General features: G+C 40.9%; 1 protein-coding gene across 1 annotated transcript; it reads right to left on the bottom strand.

Annotated features, from left to right (window-relative positions):
• Positions 1-11,035: 11,035 nt before the first annotated feature.
• l(1)10Bb (BUD31-like protein) lies at positions 11,036-16,384 on the bottom strand. The gene is made up of 4 exons (XM_070104652.1): positions 16,135-16,384; positions 15,387-15,509; positions 13,408-13,574; positions 11,036-11,242 (listed from the first exon to the last, which is right to left on the bottom strand). Exons 1-4 carry the CDS (start codon positions 16,226-16,228, stop codon positions 11,192-11,194), a joined length of 435 nt encoding a protein of 144 aa, XP_069960753.1. The 5' UTR covers positions 16,229-16,384; the 3' UTR covers positions 11,036-11,191.
• Between the last annotated feature and the right edge of the window lie 9,097 nt (positions 16,385-25,481).

Genomic DNA, 25,481 nt, shown 5'->3' with positions numbered 1-25,481 from the left:
TGTCAACCAATGTCTTGTACAGTACTGTGTCAACCATTGTCTTGAACAGTACTGTGTCAACCAGTGTCTTGTACAGTACTGTGTCAACCAATGTCTTGTACAGTACTGTGTCAACCATTGTCTTGAACAGTACTGTGTCAACCAGTGTCTTGAACAGTACTGTGTCAACCAGTGTCTTGTACAGTACTGTGTCAACCAATGTCTTGTACAGTACTGTGTCAACCATTGTCTTGAACAGTACTATGTCAACCAATGTCTTGTACAGTACTGTGCCAGCTGGTGTCTTGTACAGTACTGTGTCAACCAGTGTCTTGTACAGTACTGTGTCAACCAGTGTCTTGTACTGTGTCAACCAGTGTCTTGTACAGTACTGTGTCAACCAGTGTCTTGTACAGTACTGTCAACCATTGTCTTGTACAGTACTGTGTCAGCCAGTGTCTTGTACAGTACTGTGTCAGCCAGTGACTTGTACAGTACTGTGTCAGCCAGTGTCTTGTACAGTACTGTGTCAACCAGTGTCTTGTACAGTACTGTCAACCATTGTCTTGTACAGTACTGTGTCAGCCAGTGTCTTATACAGTACTGTCAACCATTGTCTTGTACAGTACTGTGTCAGCCAGTGTCTTGTACAGTACTGTGTCAGCCAGTGTCTTGTACAGTACTGTGTCAACCAGTGTCTTGTACAGTACTGTGTCAACCAGTGTCTTGTACAGTACTGTGTCAACCAGTGTCTTGTACAGTACTGTGTCAACCAGTGTCTTGTACAGTACTGTGTCAACCAGTGTCTTGTACAGTACTGTGTCAGCCAGTGTCTTGTACAGTACTGTGTCAACCAGTGTCTTGTACAGTACTGTGTCAACCAGTGTCTTATACAGTACTGTGTCAGCCAGTGTCTTGTACAGTACTGTGTCAACCAGTGTCTTGTACAGTACTGTGTCAACCAGTGTCTTGTACAGTACTGTGTCAGCCAGTGTCTTGTACAGTACTGTCTCAACCAGTGTCTTGTACAGTACTGTGTCAACCAGTGTCTTGTACAGTACTGTCAACCATTGTCTTGTACAGTACTGTCAACCATTGTCTTGTACAGTACTGTGTCAGCCAGTGTCTTGTACAGTACTGTGTCAGCCAGTGTCTTGTACAGTACTGTCAACCAGTGTCTTGTACAGTACTGTGTCAACCAGTGTCTTGTACAGTACTGTCAACCATTGTCTTGTACAGTACTATGTCAGCCAGTGTCTTGTACAGTACTGTGTCAGCCAGTGTCTTGTACAGTACTGTGTCAGCCAGTGTCTTGTACAGTACTGTCAACCAGTGTCTTGTACAGTACTGTGTCAACCAGTGTCTTGTACAGTACTGTGTCAGCCAGTGTCTTGTACATTACTGTGTCAGCCAGTGTCTTGTACAGTACTGTGTCAACCAGTGTCTTGTACAGTACTGTGTCAACCAGTGTCTTGTACAGTACTGTGTCAACCAGTGTCTTGTACAGTACTGTGTCAACCAGTGTCTTGTACAGTACTGTGTCAGCCAGTGTCTTGTACAGTACTGTGTCAACCAGTGTCTTGTACAGTACTGTCAACCAGTGTCTTGTACAGTACTGTGTCAACCAGTGTCTTGTACAGTACTGTCAACCAGTGTCTTGTACAGTACTGTGTCAACCAGTGTCTTGTACAGTACTGTGTCAGCCAGTGTCTTGTACAGTACTGTGTCAACCAGTGTCTTGTACAGTACTGTGTCAGCCAGTGTCTTGTACAGTACTGTGTCAACCAGTGTCTTGTACAGTACTGTCAACCATTGTCTTGTACAGTACTGTGTCAACCAGTGTCTTGTACAGTACTGTGTCAGCCAGTGTCTTGTACAGTACTGTGTCAACCAGTGTCTTGTACAGTACTGTGTCAGCCAGTGTCTTGTACAGTACTGTGTCAGCCAGTGTCTTGTACAGTACTGTGTCAGCCAGTGTCTTGTACAGTACTGTGTCAGCCAGTGTCTTGTACAGTACTGTGTCAACCAGTGTCTTGTACAGTACTGTGTCAACCAGTGTCTTGTACAGTACTGTGTCAACCAGTGTCTTGTACAGTACTGTGTCTACCAGTGTCTTGTACAGTACTGTGTCAACCAGTGTCTTGTACAGTACTGTGTCAACCAGTGTCTTGTACAGTACTGTGTCAGCCAGTGTCTTGTACAGTACTGTGTCAGCCAGTGTCTTGTACAGTACTGTGTCAACCAGTGTCTTGTACAGTACTGTGTCAACCAGTGTCTTGTACAGTACTGTGTCAACCAGTGTCTTGTACAGTACTGTGTCAACCAGTGTCTTGTACAGTACTGTGTCAACCAGTGTCTTGTACAGTACTGTGTCAACCAGTGTCTTGTACAGTACTGTGTCAACCAGTGTCTTGTACAGTACTGTGTCAGCCAGTGTCTTGTACAGTACTGTGTCAGCCAGTGTCTTGTACAGTACTGTGTCAACCAGTGTCTTGTACAGTACTGTGTCAGCCAGTGTCTTGTACAGTACTCCTACTCTTCTTCTGTGCTATGAAAGGCTACTGAAGATAATTTTCAAACTCTGAAAATACAGTTTATGAACTAGTAAGTATTTTTTAATTAAGTGCTGCCGGTGTATAGAATATACAACTTTACTTTGTAATTGTTTTGTATCTGAACATTATGAATCTCATCTGTATTTTCTTGTAAAGTCAACTGTAACTAATCTTTATCGTGTATAAATAAATAATGGATGCAACTGTATATACATACACACGCATACACGTGCAAATACACATACAGTGGAACCTCCGTTGTTGACTGCATTACTTATCGAATGGATCAGTTTTCAAACAAGAAATTTGAGAAAAATGTCCTGGTTTTCGTACATTCTCTTGGTTGTCGACCTACTTGAAAGTGAAGCCCTTACTTGTTCGTCATTCTGAAAATCAGCGAGTTTTTAAGAAGAACAACGTTACGAAAAACAAGTTCGCTGTAATGTGGAGGGCCAACATGAAAGCTTGGGTAACAAGACAATTTTTTTATTGAGTGGGTTCATGAGGCCTTTGCTCCCACTGTCAAAAAGTACCTCATTAAAAACAATTGCCACTCAGGGCCCTTTTACTTCTGGATAATACTCGTGCTCACCCTCCAAGCTTGGAAAACGAGTTACTGGAGGAGTTCAGTTTTATAACTGAAGTTCTTGCCTCCTAACACCATGCCTCTCAACCAGCCCATGGACCAGCAGGTCATTTCTAACTTCAAGAAACTCTACACCAAAGCACTTTTTGAAAGATGCTTTGAAATTACTTCAGAAACAAATTTAACTCTCAGGGAGTTCTGGAAGGACCATTTCAATATCCTCACCTGCTTGAGGCTTATAGACAAAGCCTGGGGGAATGTGTCTTCCAGGACCATGCAGTCAGCATAGAAGAAATTGTGGCCTGACTTTGTGGCAGCCAGGGATTTTGAAGGCTTTGAAGGTGAGCCTGAGCCAGTAGAGGATATTGTGTCCCTGGGGAAGACCTTGGGTCTAGAGGTGAGTGAAGATGATGTAGAGGAGTTGGTGGAGGAGGATAGAACTGAACTCGCCATAGAAGAACTTGTAGACCTTCAGAAGGAGCAGCAACAGAGGAGCTGTCATCAGAGGAAGAGGAAGGAAATGATGATGTGCCCATTGCACTTGTCAAGGAAATGTGTGCTAAATGGCATGAAGTGCAGGAGTTTGCAGAAAAATACCATCCAGACAAAGCAGTGGCCATCCATCTCTCTAACATGTACAATGACAGTGTAATGGTTCAATATAGACAAAGTGTTAAAACAGAGCCTGAAACAAACCTTACTGGACAGGTTTTTAGTGAGACAAAGAACCAGTGAGCCAGAACAAGATGTTAGTGGTGAAAAGAGACAAAGAAGAGAACACAGAAGGACAGTTGCCTGACATATTATTAGGTGACTCTCCTTCCAAGCAGTAATATCCCCCCTCCTCTCCTCCACCTCCTGCTTCCAGTACGCCATTACCTCTTCTCTGACAGGTAAGAGGCAGTTAAATTTTCAGTTACTGTACAGTATTTCAATTAAAATTTCTTTTAGCATTCATTTTTTTTCAGTTTTATATAGTAATTAGTACATTTTTAATAAATTATTATATTGCCATTTTTGGGTCTGGAATGGATTAATTCTATTTACACTATTTTTTATGGGAAAAATTGATTTGGTTGTTGTCCATTTTGGTCGTTGAATCAACATCTGGAACGATTTAAATTCGACAACCGAGGTTCAACTGTATACACGAATATAAATATATACAATACTTACATTGATGACATTATTATTTTTCAAGTCAAGAGTGATGGAATACAGGAGTTGACATGTATTATACCTGAGTTACAATAACATACACATAGTTGACATGTATTATACCTGAGTTACAATAACATACACATAGTTGACATGTATTATACCTGAGTTACAATAACATACACATAGTTGACATGTATTATACCTGAGTTACAATAACATACACATAGTTGACATGTATTATACCTGAGCTACAGTAACATACACATAGTTGACATGTATTATACGTGAGCTACAGTAACATACACATAGTTGACATGTATTATACGTGAGCTACAGTAACATACACATAGTTGACATGTATTATACATGAGCTACAGTAACATACACATAGTTGACATGTATTATACCTGAGTTACAATAACATACACATAGTTGACATGTATTATACCTGAGCTACAGTAACATACACATAGTTGACATGTATTATACCTGAGCTACAGTAACATACACATAGTTGACATGTATTATACGTGAGCTACAGTAACATACACATAAGTTAACATAAACAGCTGCTAATACTGTATTGAATTTTACGTACAAATATTTCAGCTTTTTGAAAAATGTTCAGGTTTTCAGAGGAATATTGACCAGGAGTAACATGTCAACCAATAAACACAGGAGATTCTAACTTACAAATGTCCCAAGTTACACACATATTTGCTGCTTAGGAATCAGTTTTAGTCTTTGAGCTCCAGAACAAAACATAAAAATATTTTCTGTGAATAAATAGAAGGGTGAACAAGGGGCTTCAACTCTGATCTGTAAACTGACAAGCCTAGGCTCTACCATCTAGGTTAACCCAGGCCTCTAATACAGTTTTTTTTTTTCTTATTCGCCGGTATTCTCCCGGCCCGGGTCTTTTCCAAGTAGTGGTGACCCGGCCATGGCTTCCTATCTGGGGAGTGTCTCGAGACCTAAGTCTCCCATGGGAGAAGGTACAAGTACCCCCTCATCTTTGGGACCAACTGTCCCCAGGCCTAGCCACAGTCCCCGCCCTCACGGGGCTCGTAGGGAGAAGCTAGGCCTCTGGTCTGCCATCTGCCCTGCCCCGAAGGGGCTCTTGGGGATGGCAGTCTTATGAGCTGCAGATGGTAGCAAGCTCAGTCCTTCTCCCTTCTAATACAGTATTATGATTCTTTTCTATTAGAGGCCTGGGTTAGCCTAGATGGTAGCACATCAGACTGTCAGTTTACAGACCATGGTTCAAGCCCCCCCCCCTCATCCACCTTTCTTTGTATTTATTGTCAGTTGTTTATCATAACTTGAGTTCATACTTTCTACTATTAATTTCTCTTCAGACAACTTATTTACAAGTTTAAAACTCAGCAACACACAATTCATTTGTAAGTTGATCATCTGTAGTACCCAAGTGACTGTTTTGTATACTGTATCTGTAGTTAGTACAGTAAGTACTCCAGAATAATAGAGCAATGCCCTTCAAAACAGTCATGTGACATTATGAATATGTCACAGCAGTGAGCTACTGGCAGGTCACAGCAGTGAGCTACTGGTAGGTCACAGCAGTGAGCTACTGGCAAGTCACAGCAGTGAGGTACTAGCAGGTCACAGTAGTGAGCTACTGGTAGATCACAGCAGTGAGCTGCTGGCAGGTCATAATATCAGCATTTACATGGAACAAAACTAACTTAATGTTAGACATGTGACTTGATTAAAATTCACATACAACAATTATAGTTTAATTTATTATTACCTTTTAACCTGTGTGTCTGAGACACTGCCGTGAAGACAAGGATGTGTGTCCTAGGTACTGGCATGAAGACAAGGACTGCGTGTCCTAGGCACTGGTACAAAGACAAGTACTACATGTCCAACACACTAGTATTCACTTTTTTTGTGCCTTGAAATATTCCAGCCAGCAATAATGTTGATCTCAACACAACTGTCTTGGTCTACTACAGTACCTTTGTCTTTGAGAAAGATCTAAGAGGCATGGTGGGCAAGACAGCCCAGCTAGCATAATAAGCAAAGGAACCAGGAGCTGTTGTTCAGCCACCACCAGCTTCCCTACCAGTAACTGATACAAAGATAATTTATCGATTATTGCACTTTGATAATATTAATTATTACTATTATAATCATCTGGAGGTGCTAAACCGATAGGGATTATACATTGCCTATGGGGCGGGGGGGATGGAAGGTTTTCAGACTTAATTCAGGGAACTGGAGCACAGATCCAATTCCCTAGATCAAGAGCCCCTCACCAGCATCAAGGAACCTCCCTTGAGGGGTTGATAATAATAAGAGTGGAATTAAGCCACAAAGCCAGCTATGTACACTTAAGATAAACCAATATTGTCAATAAGTGTGATGTATTTTCTTAGAATTACTGTGATATCATAAAGTTTTCTTGTAAATATACCCCTCAAGGAAGGTTCCTTGATGTTGGTGAGGGGCTCTTGATTTAGGGAATTGGATATGTGCTCCAGTTCCCCGAATTAAGCCTGAATGCCTTCCACATTCCCCCCCCCCCAGGCGCTGTATAATCCTCCGGGTTTAGCGCTTCCCCCTTGATTATAATAATAATAATTATCTTGTAAATATATGTTTGTGAGTGGTGTTGAAGGCTGGCAGGTGTTATAAATACACATTTATATAATCCAGGATATTACCTTCACCATTACTATATAATGTAAATAATTAAGCCAGGATAAGCCAATATAGTCAAACATTATGACTTATTTCTATGTTTTGTTGAGTATATCACCGTGAAACACTTGTAATATTATAAATGTTGCTTGTATATAGTCTTAGAAAAACAAAGTAGGACAAAACTATAATTTTTTTTTTTGTATCAATTTATACATATTACAATACTGAGCTCATTATTTCTTCTTGTTTGAAGTACTGTATTAACTAACACATCTTCTATCATACAAAACTAGTCTACATAATGTCACAAAACTAGTCTACATGTTATAAAACTAGTCTACATGTTATAAAACTAGTCTACATGCTATAAAACTAGTCTACATGTTATAAAACTAGTCTACATGTTATAAAACTAGTCTACATGTTATAAAACTAGTCTACATGTTATAAAACTAGTCTACATGTCACAAAACTAGTCTACATGCTATAAAACTAGTCTACATGTTATAAAACTAGTCTACATGTTATAAAACTAGTCTACATGTTATAAAACTAGTCTACATGTTATAAAACTAGTCTACATGTTATAAAACTAGTCTACATGTTATAAAACTAGTCTACATAATGTCACAAAACTAGTCTACATGCTATAAAACTAGTCTACATGTTATAAAACTAGTCTACATGTTATAAAACTAGTCTACATGTTATAAAACTAGTCTACATGTTATAAAACTAGTCTACATGTTATAAAACTAGTCTACATAATGTCACAAAACTAGTCTATATAATGTTTAACTTTGTTAACAATAAAAAACTGAAAAACAGTCATAATTTGGCCTAAGTAAATTGTAAAAGATAAATATCGCTGTGTGAGCGTGTTCGATAGGAGTGAATGGAGACGAATGGTACTTGGGACCTGACGATCTGTTGGAGTGTGAGCAGGGTAATATTTAGTGAAGGGATTCAGGGAAACCGGTTATTTTCATATAGTCGGACTTGAGTCCTGGAAATGGGAAGTACAATGCCTGCACTCTAAAGGAGGGGTTTGGGATATTGGCAGTTTGGAGGGATATGTTGTATATGTTTATACATATATGCTTCTAAACTGTTGTATTCTGAGCACCTCTGCAAAAACAGTGATAATGTGTGAGTGTGGGGAAAGTGTTGAATGATGATGAAAGTATTTTCTTTTTGGGGATTTACTTTCTTTTTGGGTCACCCTGCCTCGGTGGGAGACGGCCGAATTGTTAAAAAAAAAAAAAATATCACTGCACATATATGATAATATGACCAATAGGACATCATATTTTTAGCAGTATTAAACACATCATAATATTATATATTTGATCAAATTCTACTCATCATTTTAGCCTTAATTCACTCGTAAAAAATTTCATCTCGCAATCTCTCAAAAAAATTTTTTTTTTTTTCAAAATCTTACCATTGTAAAATATAGTGGTACAGTATAGTGGTACAGTATAGTTGTACAGTGTAGTGGTACAGTATAGTGGTACAGTATAGTGGTACAGTATAGTGATACAGTACACAGTTGTTTCTACGTATATACAGTCTTACTTATTATTAATAACTACCACAGTAGTGACTAATGAATGCCCTCTTAATACATTTGAGTGTACAGTAATTTTTATGCTTCTAGAGTTTCCCATCATTAAATACATATTTTATCTTGTGGTTATAATGTATTATAAACAACACTGTTAGTAAAGCAATATATTACAAAGCTGTGATGTATGAAGTTGTATGACCCTATGTGAATTTAGAGCTTAGTTTTGCTAGTAAGTATCATTAGTGAAGCACAAAATTAATCTGCTTTATAAATTGAATATTGTATTATTCATAGTTTTTATTAGTGTCATGGTTCATATAAATGTGTTCAATTCACAGACTATTTTGCTGTAATTTCTGACCACCTTTGCAACTGTTGGCAACAACATTGGTCTGATAATATACGTAACAAATTAAATTCTATCAAACCAAGTTTAGGTTTCTGGCCATCTTCTTGTCATCAGTACTGAGGTTGGGAGACTACACTCTCCCATCTTCGCATCAGGCACACTTGTCTTACTGGTATCTCATGGAGAGGCACCCTGTTCCACTGTGAGACTTGTCAGGTTCCAGTTTCAGTTCGTCATATTCTGTTGGACTGTCCAGTCTATCATCAATCACACAGAATTTACCTTCGATTTCATCACCACTCTAATGCCCTTACTTTATCTTCCCTCCTTGCTGACAGACCCACCTTTGACAGATACATACCCTCATTGACTTTTTAACGACAACTGATTTATTACACAAACTTTGATCCTTCCTCTAGTACTCCTCACAGCCATTTCTAACTTTTCCTCTGTTGTCCACTCCACCCTTGCTACTTTATAAAACTGCCTTACTGCACTGTTTGACCCTTGTAGGTTTAGCTCTTCTTTTTGATAATATTAGTGTGGCATGCAAAGAGTACGTAACCTTTATTCGGCGCATGTACACACCCTCATTGAAAGGCTATCTTCCCAACCAGCGAACCAGTACCCAGGTTCAGCCAATGAGAAGATGGTTCTGGCAATCGCAGTGGTGTTGTGGGCACCACCCGCCGGTATGCCCTTGTCATTTCCATACTAGAGCAGGTTGAGCACAGTTGTCCATTCTGTCTCCAGGCTGTGTCTTGGCCTTGCCTAAACCGTGTTGTACACATACATTTTCCAGCTGTATATAGTGTACATAATTGTAAATATTCACATTTCTCTTGGTGAAGGAAAATATATTTTAAAGTCATTCAGCTGTGTTTGTTCTACTCCTCGCTCCCCTTTACACCCAGGATAACAGGCCTTATTGTCCCTTATTGTCAGGCTTGAGGTGGCCGGAACAGCATTGGGCGTCTTTGATGCATACAGCTTTTCTTGGTAAGGCCCAGGAATTTACATCAGTGTTAAATGACACTGGTTTTTCCCATTACAGAGTGGTGAAGACCACAGTTCTTGGAGCATACCAGTGCATTCCGGCCAAGTATAGGAAGTCATTCAAGTTAGGCAGACGACAGCTTGGTCAATCTCTGGTTGACTTTGTAAGACAGCTTTTACCAGCTGGTATAAAGCAAGTGGTGTCACCACCTTTGATGATCTCGTGCAGCTCATCCTAGTCGATAACCGGCTGGAGTGAGGTATAAGGCACAATATAATCATAGTAATATTAGAAGTAGCAGTAGTTGTCATACTTGTGGTAGTAATAGTAATAGTTTCAGCATCGATGTGATGGCATGGTTTATTCCAGTGTTCTATGCAGGTGTACAACATTGGAATTCTGCCAATCTAATTGTGAAATTCAACGACGCCCAACTAGTGATTAAAGAACCTAATTTCCTAAGACATGAATGCCTTGAATCATCATTAATCACTATTACTAACACAGAATAAAGGCAGCTTCATCATCTCTGCAGTACTAGCAAGAATCCTTAAAACAAACTCTGTCATCATATAGTTGCTGATACTACTACTACTACTACTACTACAAGTATTACAACTACTACTTTTAATATTACTACAATGATTATATTATGCCTAACACATCACTCTAAGCCTGTATATACCCTCTGTGTCCATGTATTGTTTGTAACAGCTTGACAGAGCTCCTGGAGAGCAAAACGTTGCCACAATGAAATGTCACATTAATCACACTTGTATTCTTTTACTTAACATATTGTTGATAATTCTACCAACTTTAATACAAAAGTTAAATGTTGAATGATGATGAAAGCTTTTTTTTCTTTATTTTTGCATTTTTCTTCCTTTTTGGGTCACCCTGCCTCAGTGGGAAACAGCAGTGTTAAAAAAAATCTAAAAAAATAATTATAGCAATAAAAAATTATTATTATAGCTATCAAAAATATGTATAAAAATGTGTACATCTCCTATAGAATAAATTTGAGCATAACTTACTATTATTATTATTAAATTCAGAAGAAAGCACTAAATCTGAATAGTTGGTAGAGCAGATAATTATCTTAAGATATTTGTTTATTAAAACAATATCTTGACGTCTTGCCCAAGCAGTATGTACATAAAACAAAGAGTTTAAACAACACCTGTTTATTCTTTTATCACTCACAAATGTTTAATAAAGAATTATCGAAACACAAAATCTTCATATTCAGAAAATATCTGAAAGCATTACAAAAAATAATAGAGAAATATAATGGCTTAAGCGAAAGTAGAGAGAGAATGTTAGGTTATCCCGAGCAGCCGCGACATCCACAGTGAACACATTCCACGATCTTACCCTGCAAAGACAACAAAAAATTTGTGTATACAATTATACATGTACTTGATAACATAAATAATTTGTCAAATCAGGAAACATTACCAACTGGGCCAGCTGATACAGTTAACACTGGCCTTTGAGTTATAGCACCCTTTTGCCATGGGTTCAAGTCCTGCCTGTTTTATGATTTGTTTGCAATTGTCTTATGATTTTGTGTTAAATTATATATCACATGAAAAAAAATTAAACAAAAATTACAGGCAACAGTAAAAGTAGGATTTATAAATGTGTAATGTCACCATAGTTGTGTAACATGTTTATAATGGATGGCATCATAAAAATTACTTAATGTTAGGGTGCTAGTGGGAGTCATCGCAATTGTTTTGCAAGATTCTAAAGATAAGTTGCAAAGGTTGCTGGGGATATTGGGAGAAAATAAAAAGTGAACACAGGAAAGAGCAAGGTGATGAAGGTAACAAAAAGCTGAATCAATGACAGATTGAATATTAGATTGGAGGAAGACAGGTTGGCAGACGAGTATATGAAAGACAAGGAGAACCAAAGAACTGATAAGGGAAAGATGGTGAGTGGCGCACTGAAGCATCTGTGGAGTTGAAGCATCTCAAGTATGGAGGCAAAAAAGGGAATGTACCTGACTATAATGGTATAAACACTTACATGAGTGTGATGCATGGGTTTTAAATGTTGCAGCAGTGAGAAGGATGGAGGCAGTGGGGCTGTGTGTGAGAGCAATGTGCAGTGTGAATATTACGAAGAGAATTTGGAGCTTAAAGATTACAAGGTGTGGGTTTATGAAAAGTATTATTCAAAGGCCTGGGGAAGGGTTGTTGAGGTGGTCTGGGCATCTGGAGTGGATGGTGTAAAATAGAATAGGATAAATCTGTGGTGGAGAGGGTGTGTAGGGGTCATCACAGAAAAGATTGGAGGGATGGGGTCAATAAGGTTCTGCATGCTTGGACATCCAACAACTGCATGTGAGCATGTTAAATAGGAGTGAGTAGAGGCAAGTGGTTTTTATGATTTAATGTGCAGTTGGAATGTTAGCAAGGTAACATTTATGAAGAGATTCAGGGGCAACCAGTTAGCCAGACTTGAATCCTGCACTCTGAAGGATGGTGGAGATGCTGTAGTTCAGCAGGCCATCTAATGTCAGTTTGCTTCTGGCAAGACCGTGATTGAATGAATGATGATGGAAGCAATTACACTTTTGGGTCACTATACCTTTGTAGAAGATGGTGTATTAAAACATTTAAGAAAGTCATATGACATTTAATATTTTCATTTTAATTATGGGGAAGCACTAAACCAACAGGGTCATGCATTGCCTGGGAGGCATTCAGGTTCAATCCTATGAAGACAAGGGCAAATCCAGGTCCTTGGATCAAGAACCCCTCACTAACATTAAGGCTTCCTTAAGAGATGTATGACAGATTTTTCATATCACTCAAACATTCATTCATTTGCCCATCCCTTGACCAAAGAAAATTTGTAATCTTGTACCAAAAATATCCTAGCAGGCTAACAAAATATTATCTAACACAGTGGCTGCTTCCCACTGAGGCAGAGACAACACTGCCTAATTCTCAATTCTCTCTCTTCTTTCCCAAAAATCCAGAAGCTTGTGTACTAAGTCACAAATGTAACAGGAACAATGAAGAACTACCCGAGTTTATATTCAGAATCATAAAAGTATGATCATAAATGACAGTATGATCATCAGGATCATAAGTGACAGTATGATCATCAGGATCATAAGTGACAGTATGATCATCAGGATCATAAGAGTGGCCTCCACCACTGTACTTCCCACCTCCACCACTGTACTTCCCACCTCCACTTCCCATCTCCACCACTGTACTCCCACCTCCACCACTGCACTTCCCACCTCCACCACTGTACTTCCCACCTCCACCACTGTACATGTACTCCCACCCCCACCATTGTACTTCCTGCCTCCTCCACTGTACTTCCCACCTCCACCACTGTACTTCCCACCTCCACCACTGTACTTCCCACCTCCACCACTGTATGAACTTCCCACCTCCACCACTGTACTTCCCACAACCACCTCTCAAATTAGTCTAACATATTACAAGTACAAGTACTGTTTACTGAAAATGCTAAACCTGTATGGATCATACAGTTGGAGTTAACTCAACATACCTCTTCAAGTTTGCTCTTAGGCACTCTGCAGACACAGTTGGTACCAAAGTTTGTGTCTCGAGCCTGGATACATCGCAGGCAACACAGATTCTCATAACCTTGTTTGCGCCACTTTGCAATGAGATTCTGGTCTGCAATTTTCTCTTTCAGGCAATAGTCATACAACTCTGCAATAGAAGAATGGAGCTTAATGCATGTTCTTTACTCAGGTATATTTCTGGCATGTATATACTGCACAATAGTATGCTGGGAATAATCAGTGATAGAAGTAGCTATGAATATACTATAATAATCTGGAATAACCAATGATGAAAGTAGCACAGTGTTATGAATAGTTAAGTTACAAGTGTGAGAATGACTGCTGTTATGAAAGATGATACGTACAATGCAATAAGACACCTTAACTATTATGTTCACAGGGAAGCCCCAAACCCCTCAGGGTTCATACAGCACCTGGGTAATGGCAAGTAATCAGGTTTGATCTAAGGAAGGGGAAGGTAATTCCAATACCTTGGATTAAAAGCCATTTCCAGAAGTGAGAGACAAGATTACAGTACAGTAGTCCCCTCGTATCTGTGGGTAATACGTTTCAAGACCTGCCGTGGATACCCAAAACCTCAGATAGTAGCGAACCCTATGTATGCCATTTTTTGTTTACAGTACATACATATGATAAAGTTTAATTGATAAATTATGCACAATAAGTTGAGAATTATGACTTATGCACTGAAGGGAAGTACTTCACTACATTTGCACTATGGGGCCATTATTAATTAAAATTAAAGGTTATTTTTGCCTACTGTTTTGAATACTTTCTTGGCTATATGTTGGATGTGGGTCTGACATTTAAGGTTACAGTCAAGGTGAAGACCTAAAAATTTTCCCTCAGTGTGTCTTGTAATGGGAGAACCATTGATCAATATGTTAAGTTGGATATTTAAAGCTTTGTTTCCAAACAGCATGAAGTAGCTTTTGTCTATACTGAGAGTGAGTTTGTTGGTCATCAGCCATGTAGATATTTTTTGTAGCTCGTTGTTAACAGGGTCACTAAGCATAGTCAGGTTTGAGTGAGAGAAGACATAAGTACAGTAGTGTCATCTGCAAATAGAATTGGTATATGGTATATGGCAGAGCTGTTAACTTGTGAATAAACATTTAGCTTGCCTGAAATGCTTTGCATTACCAAGGGCTTTTAAAATATATGAACAATGTAATATGTACCTTCATCAGTACGGTATTTTTTTGACACATTAACCATACGTACTATGCAAGATATTGCTGTGTAGGAAGATACATTCACTGAAATATACTACTGGAACACAGTTGTACTATACTGTAATACAGTACATATTATTATATTGGAATACAGTTATTTTATATTCAAATTCAAAATTTATTCCTACATGATATAGCATTGTTTGTGCAGAAATGGTTGACACTTAATAATACATGTAGAAAGCCCATGGTTATACAGAGCATTTTGGGCAAGTTTAAGCCTAACTTAAGACTATAAGGGTAACAAACATTATATATACAGCCTCTGCTGACTTAACGACGGAGTTCTGTTCCTGAGACCACGTCGGTTAATGAATTCGTCGCTAAATAAGGAGCATACTATAATGGTAGTGGGTTTGTGTCAACCATGTTTGATATTGTTTTAATGTCACCTTTGCACCATTTATAACATTTCTGGTACTTTTTAAATGTTTACACAGTAGTGTACTATATATTGTAATAAACAGAATAGAGGAAATCAGCTCTAATATACATTATTTAGGTATGCATACTGGTCAGAGTGCCCGTCGTAAGTCCGAGTCGTCAGTAAATGAGCACGTCATTAAGTGAGGAGAGGCTGTATATGCATATAAGGATATTAATCACAAAAAAAATAATTTCCACAGTACTGCGTAAAACTAAATATTAACATCATATGTGCAAGGAGCTAAACTAGGTTAAATTAGATAATGTTAATGTCTCACCCCGGCTGATAGCTTTCCTGCGGTAGAAAAGATCATAGATGTAGCGGGAACGTTGGTGATGGATGCGGAAGATTGGCCACAACGACTCCACTTTACGCTTACCCTCATGTGATTCAGTTTCCGCTGGAGGTAAACAACATGTAATTAATAAAAGTAATAATAATAACAAATAACAATAATAATAATTATTATTATTGTTAATAATAATTACATTACAATAAATTAATAATAATAATATTAATATTTATAATCCAAGCAAGGGGAGGACATTGCCAATTCCTTGGGTAAACACCTATTACTCATTTATTAAAGCTCTAAACCCACAGGGGAGAGTCTCACAGCCTCTACGGGACACTATCCTCCACTCCATGGAGGCAAAGACCAGCTCCACCTCCTTGGATGAAGAGCTCTTGGGGGCTGGGTGGGAGGAGGGGTGCAAAGACCAGCTCCAACTCCTTGGATGAAGAGCTCTGGAGGAGGGGTGCAAAGACCAGCTCCACCTCCTTGGATAAAGAGCTCTGGAGGAGGGTTGCAAAGACCAGCTCCACCTCCTTGGATAAAGAGCTCTGGAGGAGGAGGGGTGCAAAGACCAGCTCCACCTCCTTGGATGAAGAGCTCTGGAGGAGGAGGGGTGCAAAGACCAGCTCCAACTCTTTGGATAAAGAGCTCTGGAGGAGGGTTGCAAAGACCAGCTCCACCCCCTTGGATTAAAAGCTCTCGGGAAGAGGGGGGGGAAGTGGAGCCTCACCCTCACGCATTTTCTGGTCGAGCTCCTCTAGGGTGGGCTCTATCAGCTCCCAGCCCTCTGGCGGAGGCTTCCTGCTGCGTCGAACCTTAGGCATCACTACCACACCTCACTTGGTAAGCTCTGTACAACTTGTTGAGCTCCTTGGAGCTCTAAATGCGCTGTCTTATGGGTTTAAATAAGCTGTGTTATGGGTTTAAATGCGCACTCTTGTTTGTTGTTGTTTGTTGGGGTTATAAGGACCAGTGACAGCTTACACTGTGTTGCCACCACTACCTTGCTTGTAAGTCACTCAGTCAGTCAGTAAGTAAGTCAGTCAGTAAGTTAGTGTAAGTCACTCAGTACGTCACTCAGTAAGTCAATCAGTAAGTTAGTGTAAGTCACTCAGTACGTCACTCAGTAAGTCAGTCAGTAAGTAAGTCAGTCAGTAAGTCAGTCAGTAAGTTAGTGTAAGTCACTCAGTACGTCACTCAGTAAGTCAGTCAGTAAGTAAGTCAGTCAGTAAGTCAGTCAGTAAGTCAGTCAGTAAGTTAGTGTAAGTCACTCAGTACGTCACTCAGTAAGTCAGTCAGTAAGTCAGTCAGTAAGTCAGTCAGTAAGTCAGTCGGTAAGTCAGTCAGTCAGTAAATCAGTAAGTCAGTCAGTAAGCCAGTCAGTCAGTCAGTAAGCAAGTAAGCAAGCAAGCAAGTCAGTCAGTAAGTAAGCAAGTATATTCAGTTATACACAAACAGTTATATATATCATCATACATAGCAACATATGTGTAGACAACCTGGCATAACACAAAAAAGTCAAAGTGATTTATTTCCATTGGGGTCCTTTTAATACCTTATTATTATACTATAAAGGAGATAGTATGTTATTATACTATAAAGGTGATATTTATATTTACATGTGTGTTATATTAACCCAGTTAGGATATATCTTTCAGCAACACGATCTCTAATGCTTGAAATATCAAGTTCTTTCTGCATATTTAAAATTTTGGCAGTACGAGGGCATCTTAAAATGATCCTTTTTGCTTCGTTCTACAGTTTTTCCAGCCGTCCATCAAGCTTCCAGTCAGACACAAGAGCAAGTAGTGGCGAAGCATAATCAACCAATGATCTAATATAAGCGAGACACATTATTTTCACAATTTTAACATTGGCTCCATACCTGGGATGGAAACCTGCCACAACTCTAAGTGCTCTCAGCCTTTCTTTGCATTGGTGACAAAGTCTCGTTATAACAGGTCCAAGTAGTGGAACCTCAAAGCCTAGTTAAGTTTAATATCTTAATTATACACACTATACCCATCCTGTGGGTGGTAGTCAGAAGATTACAGAGGTACATAATGGGTCCAGGGACTGTATACCAACATTACAGAGGTACATAATGGGACCATGGACTGTACACCAACATTACAGAGGTACGTAATGGGTCCAGGGACTGTACACCAACATTACAGAGGTACGTAATGGGTCCAGGGACTGTACACCAACATTACAGAGGTACATAATGGGTCCAGGGACTGGACCCCAAAGTTGATAGCTGAACAAGGTACAAAGGTAATGAACTCCAGGTAGATCTTTGCCATGATCGTCAAAGCCTAAATACCTGTATCTGGTTACATATTCTAGAAGAGACCCATCATGTTATTGGATCTGGTGAACTGTGCTTCTGTCGAGGTGGACGCCTGTTGAGTATCTTTGATTTATTAGTAGAGGTTATCAACCCCAGGTCCTGGCAGAACTGTTTGTAATACTCCTTGTACTCAAGTGAGCCCATGTATCTATGACTGACATTTTAAGAAAAGCAGGGGTGCCACTAGCACGTTAAGAAACAACACAGTAAGTGTTAGGGGCCCAAGACTGTTCAACTGCCTCCCAGTATACATAAAGGGGACTACCAATAGACCCCTGGCTGTCTTCAAGACCCCTGGCTGTCTTCAAGACCCCTGACTGTCTTCAAGACCCCTGGCTGTCTTCAAGACCCCTTGCTGTCTTCAAGCAGGCACTGGACAAGCACCTAAAGGCAGTACCTGACTAGCCGGGCTGTGGTTCGTACGTTGGAGTGCATGTGGCCAGCAGTAACAGCCTGGTTGATCAGGCCTTGATCCACCATGGGGCCTGGTCACAGACCGGGCCGCGGGGGCGTTGAAACCCGAAACTCTCTCCAGGTAATTGTAACTGATTCTCTATCATCCATAAATGATCTCAACTCATTAAGTATATGTGGAAACTCATTCCACGGAACTTTTATAGTGTAAGCATAAGCAGCCCTTAATATAACCGCTTACATAAACACTTATATATAATGACTCAAGAAATCGTAATGACACGATTGCAAATAAACCATACCCCCGGCCGGGATTGAACCCGGGATTGAGACTCTATGACCGCGGGTTCAATCCCGGCCGGGGGTATGACTTATATATAATATTTGACATTTTACATTTTTAAGTAGTTAAGTAGAGTATGCAATAACCTTAGGAGAAAATAACATTGTGGAAAATACTGTATATTTTCCGGAAATACGGTAATTTATAGGTAAATAGATGCCCTATATTGTATTTTTGAAAGAAATATATTATCGAAAATCGGAAGCCTGCGCCTGCGCAGAAGAGACTCGCCATTTGTTGTTTTGAATCAACACAAACGTTAGTTAATAATGGGAAGAGTTTTTCGTGCTCTAGAAGTAAAATTGGGCTGACACCTCTCAAATAGGAGGCGAAATTGTTGGACATGCATTCCTGCATAACTTGAGATATCAGGCGACTGGTAAGGCAGCTCCAGGAACCTCAGATAAGTCTGTGATGTTTTAACTCTGGCCAGTTATTATTTGCATGTATAGACTGAGGTTTTCTGAGTATGATACACCTTGATCTCCAGTCAAATTGGTGAGTGAGTTTAAGATATTCTTCTGTTATGTATATGTGTATATATATAATATTTTTTTAATTTTAATATACAGTCCACAAATTTATATATTTACCAGAATTCCTGGTGATACATATTTCATTTGTAATTAATAGGTCCAGAGCAACTTGTGGTTATGACAGTGGTAGGTATCGAAGGGGGACATTTTTGCGACCTAGGTGTCCCAAATTCCTACTTGTCTATGTAACTGATAAATAATAATTATCTTTATCATTTACTGTTATGTACATAATGAGTTACATTCAGATAAATGCAATTTTCCACAAACATCGTTATAGGACCTAGAACAGAAATAGGTCTAATACAGTAGTAGAGATAGTAGCCAGTGTTTCCAGAATTCAATCTGTGATCAGGATTATTATTATACTCATGGGGAGAGCTAAACCCGTAGGATTATACAGCGCATGTGGGGGGAATGGAAGGTATTAAGACAATTCAGGGAACTGGAGCACAGATCCAATCCCCTAGATCAAGAGCCCCTCACCAGCATCAAGGAACCTCCCTTGAGGGGCTGAGATCAAGAGAGACGCTGGTTAATCAGAATACACAGGTCAAGTTCAGATGTGTGATAGAAGCCAGGACACCGGCAATTCTTACCAAGGAAGATGAACTTTTTGCCAACGAAGCTTCCTCAAACCCCAAGGATAACTGTTAATATCCTTTCAAGTCCCAGCGGACCGGGTTTACGTTTTACTCAGCATTACTGGCCAGTTTTACTGTTGGTATAAACCTTGGTAATAAATACCGACAAGTTGGTTTAGAAAGACACGTAAGCAAACACTATAACATATTTATCAGAAAACGTTTCGGTCCTGGGACCTTGATCAAGGTCCCAGGACCGAAACGTTTTCTGATAAATATGTTATAGTGTTTGCTTACGTGTCTTTCTAAACCAGTTTTACTGTTAAAACGTGGACGTCCTGCCGGGTGATTAATGGCGGAAGGTAACATCGTAGCTCGTCAATTTCTGAGGTATCGAGTAAGGAAGTGAAGCTCTCCCTCTATTTCAAGTAAGTAGAATTGCAGGACTTATCGCCAGAGAAGACAACACTCAATACTGAAGAATCCTGGAATCATCACTTATCTGTATATCCAGCAACTTTAACCAGAACAACGGCTTCTATAACATAGCTGAACCTCTTGCCAAGAAACTTATTCATGTAGTATAAAATACCGACAGGTTGTTAGGTAAGACACATATGCAACAGTTAGGTAACACAAGGGTATCTTGGTACAGACCTGCAATCAACTTCGACAACTTCCACTAGTGAGAGGGGCTGGATTTGAGAGGGACCTCTCAACATCTGAGTTCTTACCTCTCCTACGTCTCACCTCTTGGCGCTATAAAAAGCTCCATCCTGTCACTTCTTCTCCATATTGTTTCATACTATGGAACAATGCTCTTCCCCAGACTGAGGGACTGACCACCTCAAAACTTTAAGGGTGATGGACTGATTACATCGTCTTCAAGTATCTTCTGCTTCTATCAACTTTTCTGTACTTGACTGAAGAAGCCTACTGTGTAGGCGAAACGTTTCATAATAATGTTACCTAACTGTTGCATATGTGTCTTACCTAACAAACTTATTCATCGCTATTCCACATAAGAATGGAGGAACACTGGAGAAGATCTACTCATATACTTATCCAATCTCTTTTAAGAGCTACCCAAGTTTTTAGACTTCACTCTACTCCTAACCCAGCATTCCCATCCTATATATAGCCATGTATGTCTTACCCAGGTAGATCTGTATGTGACTTGATAAATGACTCAAGAAATCGTAATGACACGATTGCGATTGCAAACAAACCATGGTTTGTTTGCAATCGTGTCATTACGATTTCTTGAGTCATGTTGACGGCAGTGAAGGGACTTGAGCTAGAGTTCGCCACGGCCACGCTAGCTGGAGATTCATCTGTAAAAACTTGCATTTGTGGTCACAGTGGTGCCTGTGCTAACCTTCCTATGGTGTAGAAATATACCTAGTTGGATGAATCTTATTGTGGCTAGCTGGTCTAGTGGCTAACGCGACGGTCTGGAGTTTTGAGACTCTATGACCGCGGGTTCAATCCCGGCCGGGGGTATGGTTTGACTTGATAAAGCCCACTGCGTGGGCGAAACGTTGTCAATAAAGAATCACATTATACTGCTTAAGTGTTTATATTTCCATTGTGTAGGTATTTTATACCATTTATATCCATCGTGTACTATTAGGAAACAAAACAACAAAAAACCTTGTGGATTTCTCTTGTATGAATTCAGAGACAACTCACTCAGAAATGTTCAAGATATGTCTAAGCATTTTATCCACAGTGGTATATTACAGACCATTCTGTGTGTGTGTGTGTGTGTATGTGTGTGTGTGTGTGTATGTGTGTGTGTGTGTGTGTGTAATCACCTATTTGTACTCACCTATTTGAGGTTGCAAGGGTCGAGTCCAAGCTCCTGGCCCCGCCTCTTCACTGATCGCTACTAGGTCACTCTCCCTGAGCCGTGAGCTTTATCATACCTCTGCTTAAAGCTATGTATGGATCCTGCCTCCACTACATCGCTTCCCAAACTATTCCACTTACTGACTACTCTGTGGTTGAAGAAATACTTCCTAACATCCCTGTGATTCATCTGTGTCTTCAACTTCCAACTGTGTCCCCTTGTTGCTGTGTCCAGTCTCTGGAACATCCTGTCTTTGTCCACCTTGTCAATTCCTCTCAGTATTTTGTATGTCGTTATCATGTCCCCCCTATCTCTCATGTCCTCCAGTGTCGTAAGGTTGATTTCCCTTAACCTCTCCTCGTAGGACATACCTCTTAGCTCTGGGACTAGTCTTGTTGCAAGCCTTTGCACTTTCTCTAGTTTCTTTACGTGCTTGGCTAGGTGTGGGTTCCAGACTGGTGCCGCATACTCCAATATGGGCCTAACATACACGGTGTATAGGGTCCTGAACGATTCCTTATTAAGATGTCGGAATGCACTGCTGGCACTGGACAAGCACCTAAAGTCAGTTCCTGATCAGCCGGGCTGTGGCTCGTACGTTTGTTTGCGTGCAGCCAGCAGCAACAGCCTGGTTGATCAGGCGCTGATCCACCAGGAGGCCTGGTCACAGACCGGGCCGCGGGGGCGTTGACCCCCGAAACTCTCTCCAGGTAAACTCCAGGTATGCTGTTCTGAGGTTTGCTAGGCGCCCATAGGCTGCAGCAGTTATTTGGTTGATGTGCGCTTCAGGAGATGTGCCTGGTGTTATACTCACCCCAAGATCTTTTTCCTTGAGCGAGGTTTGTAGTCTCTGGCCCCTAGACTGTACTCCGTCTGTGGTCTTCTTTGCCCTTCCCCAATCTTCATGACTTTGCACTTGGTGGGGTTGAACTCCAGGAGCCAATGCTGGACCAGGTCTGCAGCCTGTCCAGATCCCTTTGTAGTTCTGCCTGGTCTTCGATGGAATGAATTCTTCTCATCAACTTCACGTCATCTGCAAACAGGGACACTTCGGAGTCTATTCCTTCCATTATGTCGTTCACAAATACCAGAAACAGCACTGGTCCTAGGACTGACCCCTATGGGACCCCGCTGGTCACAGGTGCCCACTCTGACACCTCGCCACGTACCATGACTCGCTGCTGTCTTCCTGACAAGTATTCCCTGATCCATTGTAGTGCCTTCCCTGTTATCCCTGCTTGGTCCTCCAGTTTTTGCACTAATCTCTTGTGTGGAACTGTGTCAAATGCCTTCTTACAGTCCAAGAAAATGCAATCCACCCACCCCTCTTTCTCTTGTCTTACTGCTGTCACCATGTCATAGAGCTCCAGTAGGTTTGTGACACAGGATTTCCCGTCATTGAAACCATGTTGGCTGCTATTGATGAGATCATTCCTTTCTAGGTGTTCCACCACTCTTCTCCTGATAATCTTCTCCATGACTTTGCATACTATACATGTCAGTGACACTGGTCTATGGTTTAGTGCTTCATGTCTGTCTCCTTTTTTAAAGATTGGGACTACATTTGCTGTCTTCCATGCCTCAGGCAATCTCCCTGTTTCGATAGATGTATTGAATATTGTTGTTAGGGGTACACATAGCACCTCTGCTCCCTCTCTCAGGACCCATGGAGAGATGTTATCCAGCCCCATTGCCTTTGAGGTATCTAGCTCACTCAGACGCCTCTTCACTTCTTCCTCGGTTGTGTGTGTACTGTGTCCAGCACTTGGTGGTGTACCCCACCTCTCCGTCTTTCTGGAGCTCTTTCTGTCTGCTCTGTGAACATTTCTTTGAATCTCTTGTTGACTTCCTCACATATTTCACAGTCATTTTTTGTTGTCTCTCCTCCTTCCTTCCTTAGCCTGATTACCTGGTCCTTTACTGTTGTTTTCCTCCTGATGTGGCTGTATAACAGCTTCGGGTCAGCTTTGGCTTTCGCTGCTATGTCGTTTTCATATTGTCGTTGGGCCTCCCTTCTTATCTGTGCATATTCATTTCTGGCTCTACGACTGCTCTCCTTATTCTCCTGGGTCCTTTGCCTTCTATGTTTCTTCCATTCCCTAGCACACTTGGTTTTTGCCTCCCTGCACCTTTGGGTGAACCATGGGCTCATCCTGTGTATGTGTGTGCGTCTGTGTGTGTGTGTGTGCGTCTGTGTGTACTCACCTAATTGTACTCATCTAATTGTGGTTTCAGGGGTCGAGACTCAGCTCCTGGCCCCGCCTCTTCACTGATCGCTACTGGATCCTCTCTCTCTCTGCTTCCTGAGATTTGTCATACCTCTTCTTAAAACTATGTATGGTTCCTGCCTCCACTACTTCACTTGCTAGGCTATTCCACTTGCTGACAACTCTATGACTGAAGAAATACTTCCTAACGTCCTTGTGACTCGTCTGAGTCTTCAGCTTCCAGTTGTGACCCCTTGTCTCTGTGTCCCCTCTCTGGAACATCCTATCTCTGTCCACCTTGTCTATTCCCCGCAGTATCTTGTATGTCGTTATCATGTCTCCCCTGACCCTTCTGTCCTCCAGTGTCGTCAGTCCGATTTCCCTCAACCTTTCCTCGTACGACATTCCCCTGAGCTCTGGGACTAACCTTGTTGCAAACTTTTGTACTTTATCTAACTTCTTGACGTGCTTGACCAGGTGTGGGTTCCAGACTGGTGCTGCATACTCCAGTATGGGCCTAACATACACAGTGTACAGTGTCTTGAACGATTCCTTATTAAGGTATCGGAACGCTATTCTCAGGTTTGCCAGGCGTCCGTGTGCTGCAGCAGTTATTTGGTTGATGTGTGCCTCCGGTGATGTGCTTGGTGTTATGTTCACCCCAAGGTCTTTCTCCCTGAGTGAAGTCTGTAGTCTTTGTCCACCTAGCCTATACTCTGTCTGCGGTCTTCTTTGCCCCTCCCCAATCTTCATGACTTTGCATTTGGCTGGATTGAATTCGAGAAGCCAGTTACTGGACCACATGTCCAGCCTGTCCAGGTCTCTTTGCAGTCCTGCCTCATCCTCATCCGATTTAATTTTTCTCATCAACTTCACATCATCTGCGAACAGGGACACTTCAGAGTCTATTCCTTCCATCATGTCGTTCACATATATCAAAAATAGCGCTGGTCCTAGAACTGACCCCTGTGGGACCCCACTCGTCACAGGCGCCCACTGTGATACCTCTTCACGTACCATGACTCGTTGCTGCCTCCCTGTCAGGTATTCCCTGATCCATTGCAGTGCCCTCCCTGTTACATGCGCCTGATTCTCCAGCTTCTGCACTAATCTCTTGTGGGGAACTGTGTCAAAGGCCTTCCTGCAGTCTAGGAAAACGCAATCTACCCACCCCTCTCTCTCGTGTCTTACTTCTGTTACCTTGTCATAAAACTCCAGGAGGTTTGTGATACACGATTTGCCTTCCATGAACCCATGCTGGTTTTCATTTATAATCTTGTTCCTTTCCAGGTGTTCGACCACTCTCCTCCTGATAATCTTCTCCATGACTTTGCACACAATACATGTCAGAGACACAGGTCTCTAGTTTAGCGCCTCGTTTCTGTTTCCTTTCTTAAATATGGGGACTACATTAGCTGTCTTCCATTTCTCAGGTAGTTGCCCAGTTTCAATGGATGTATTGAAGATTGTGGTTAGAGGCATGCACAGCATCTCTGCTCCTTCTCTAAGGACACATGGGGAGATGTTGTCCGGTCCCATCGCCTTTGAGGTGTCAAGGTCACTTAGGAGCTTCTTCACCTCCTCCTCGGTTGTTCGTATGTCATCCAACACTTGTTGGTATATTCCCTCTTGATGTTCCCTTCTGTGCTGTCTTCCCACAGTCCTTCCTGTCTCTACTGTAAAAACTTCCTTAAATCTCCTGTTCAGCTCCTAACGTACCTCCTGATCATTTCTTGTGAGTTCTCCGCCTTCTGTTCTTAATCTGATCACCTGGTCTTTGACTGTTGT

This window comes from Cherax quadricarinatus, chromosome 93 (assembly GCF_038502225.1).
Source record: "Cherax quadricarinatus isolate ZL_2023a chromosome 93, ASM3850222v1, whole genome shotgun sequence".
Classification (NCBI taxonomy): Eukaryota; Metazoa; Arthropoda; class Malacostraca; order Decapoda; family Parastacidae; genus Cherax; species Cherax quadricarinatus.
This window is presented reverse-complemented; position numbering and strand designations above follow the sequence as displayed.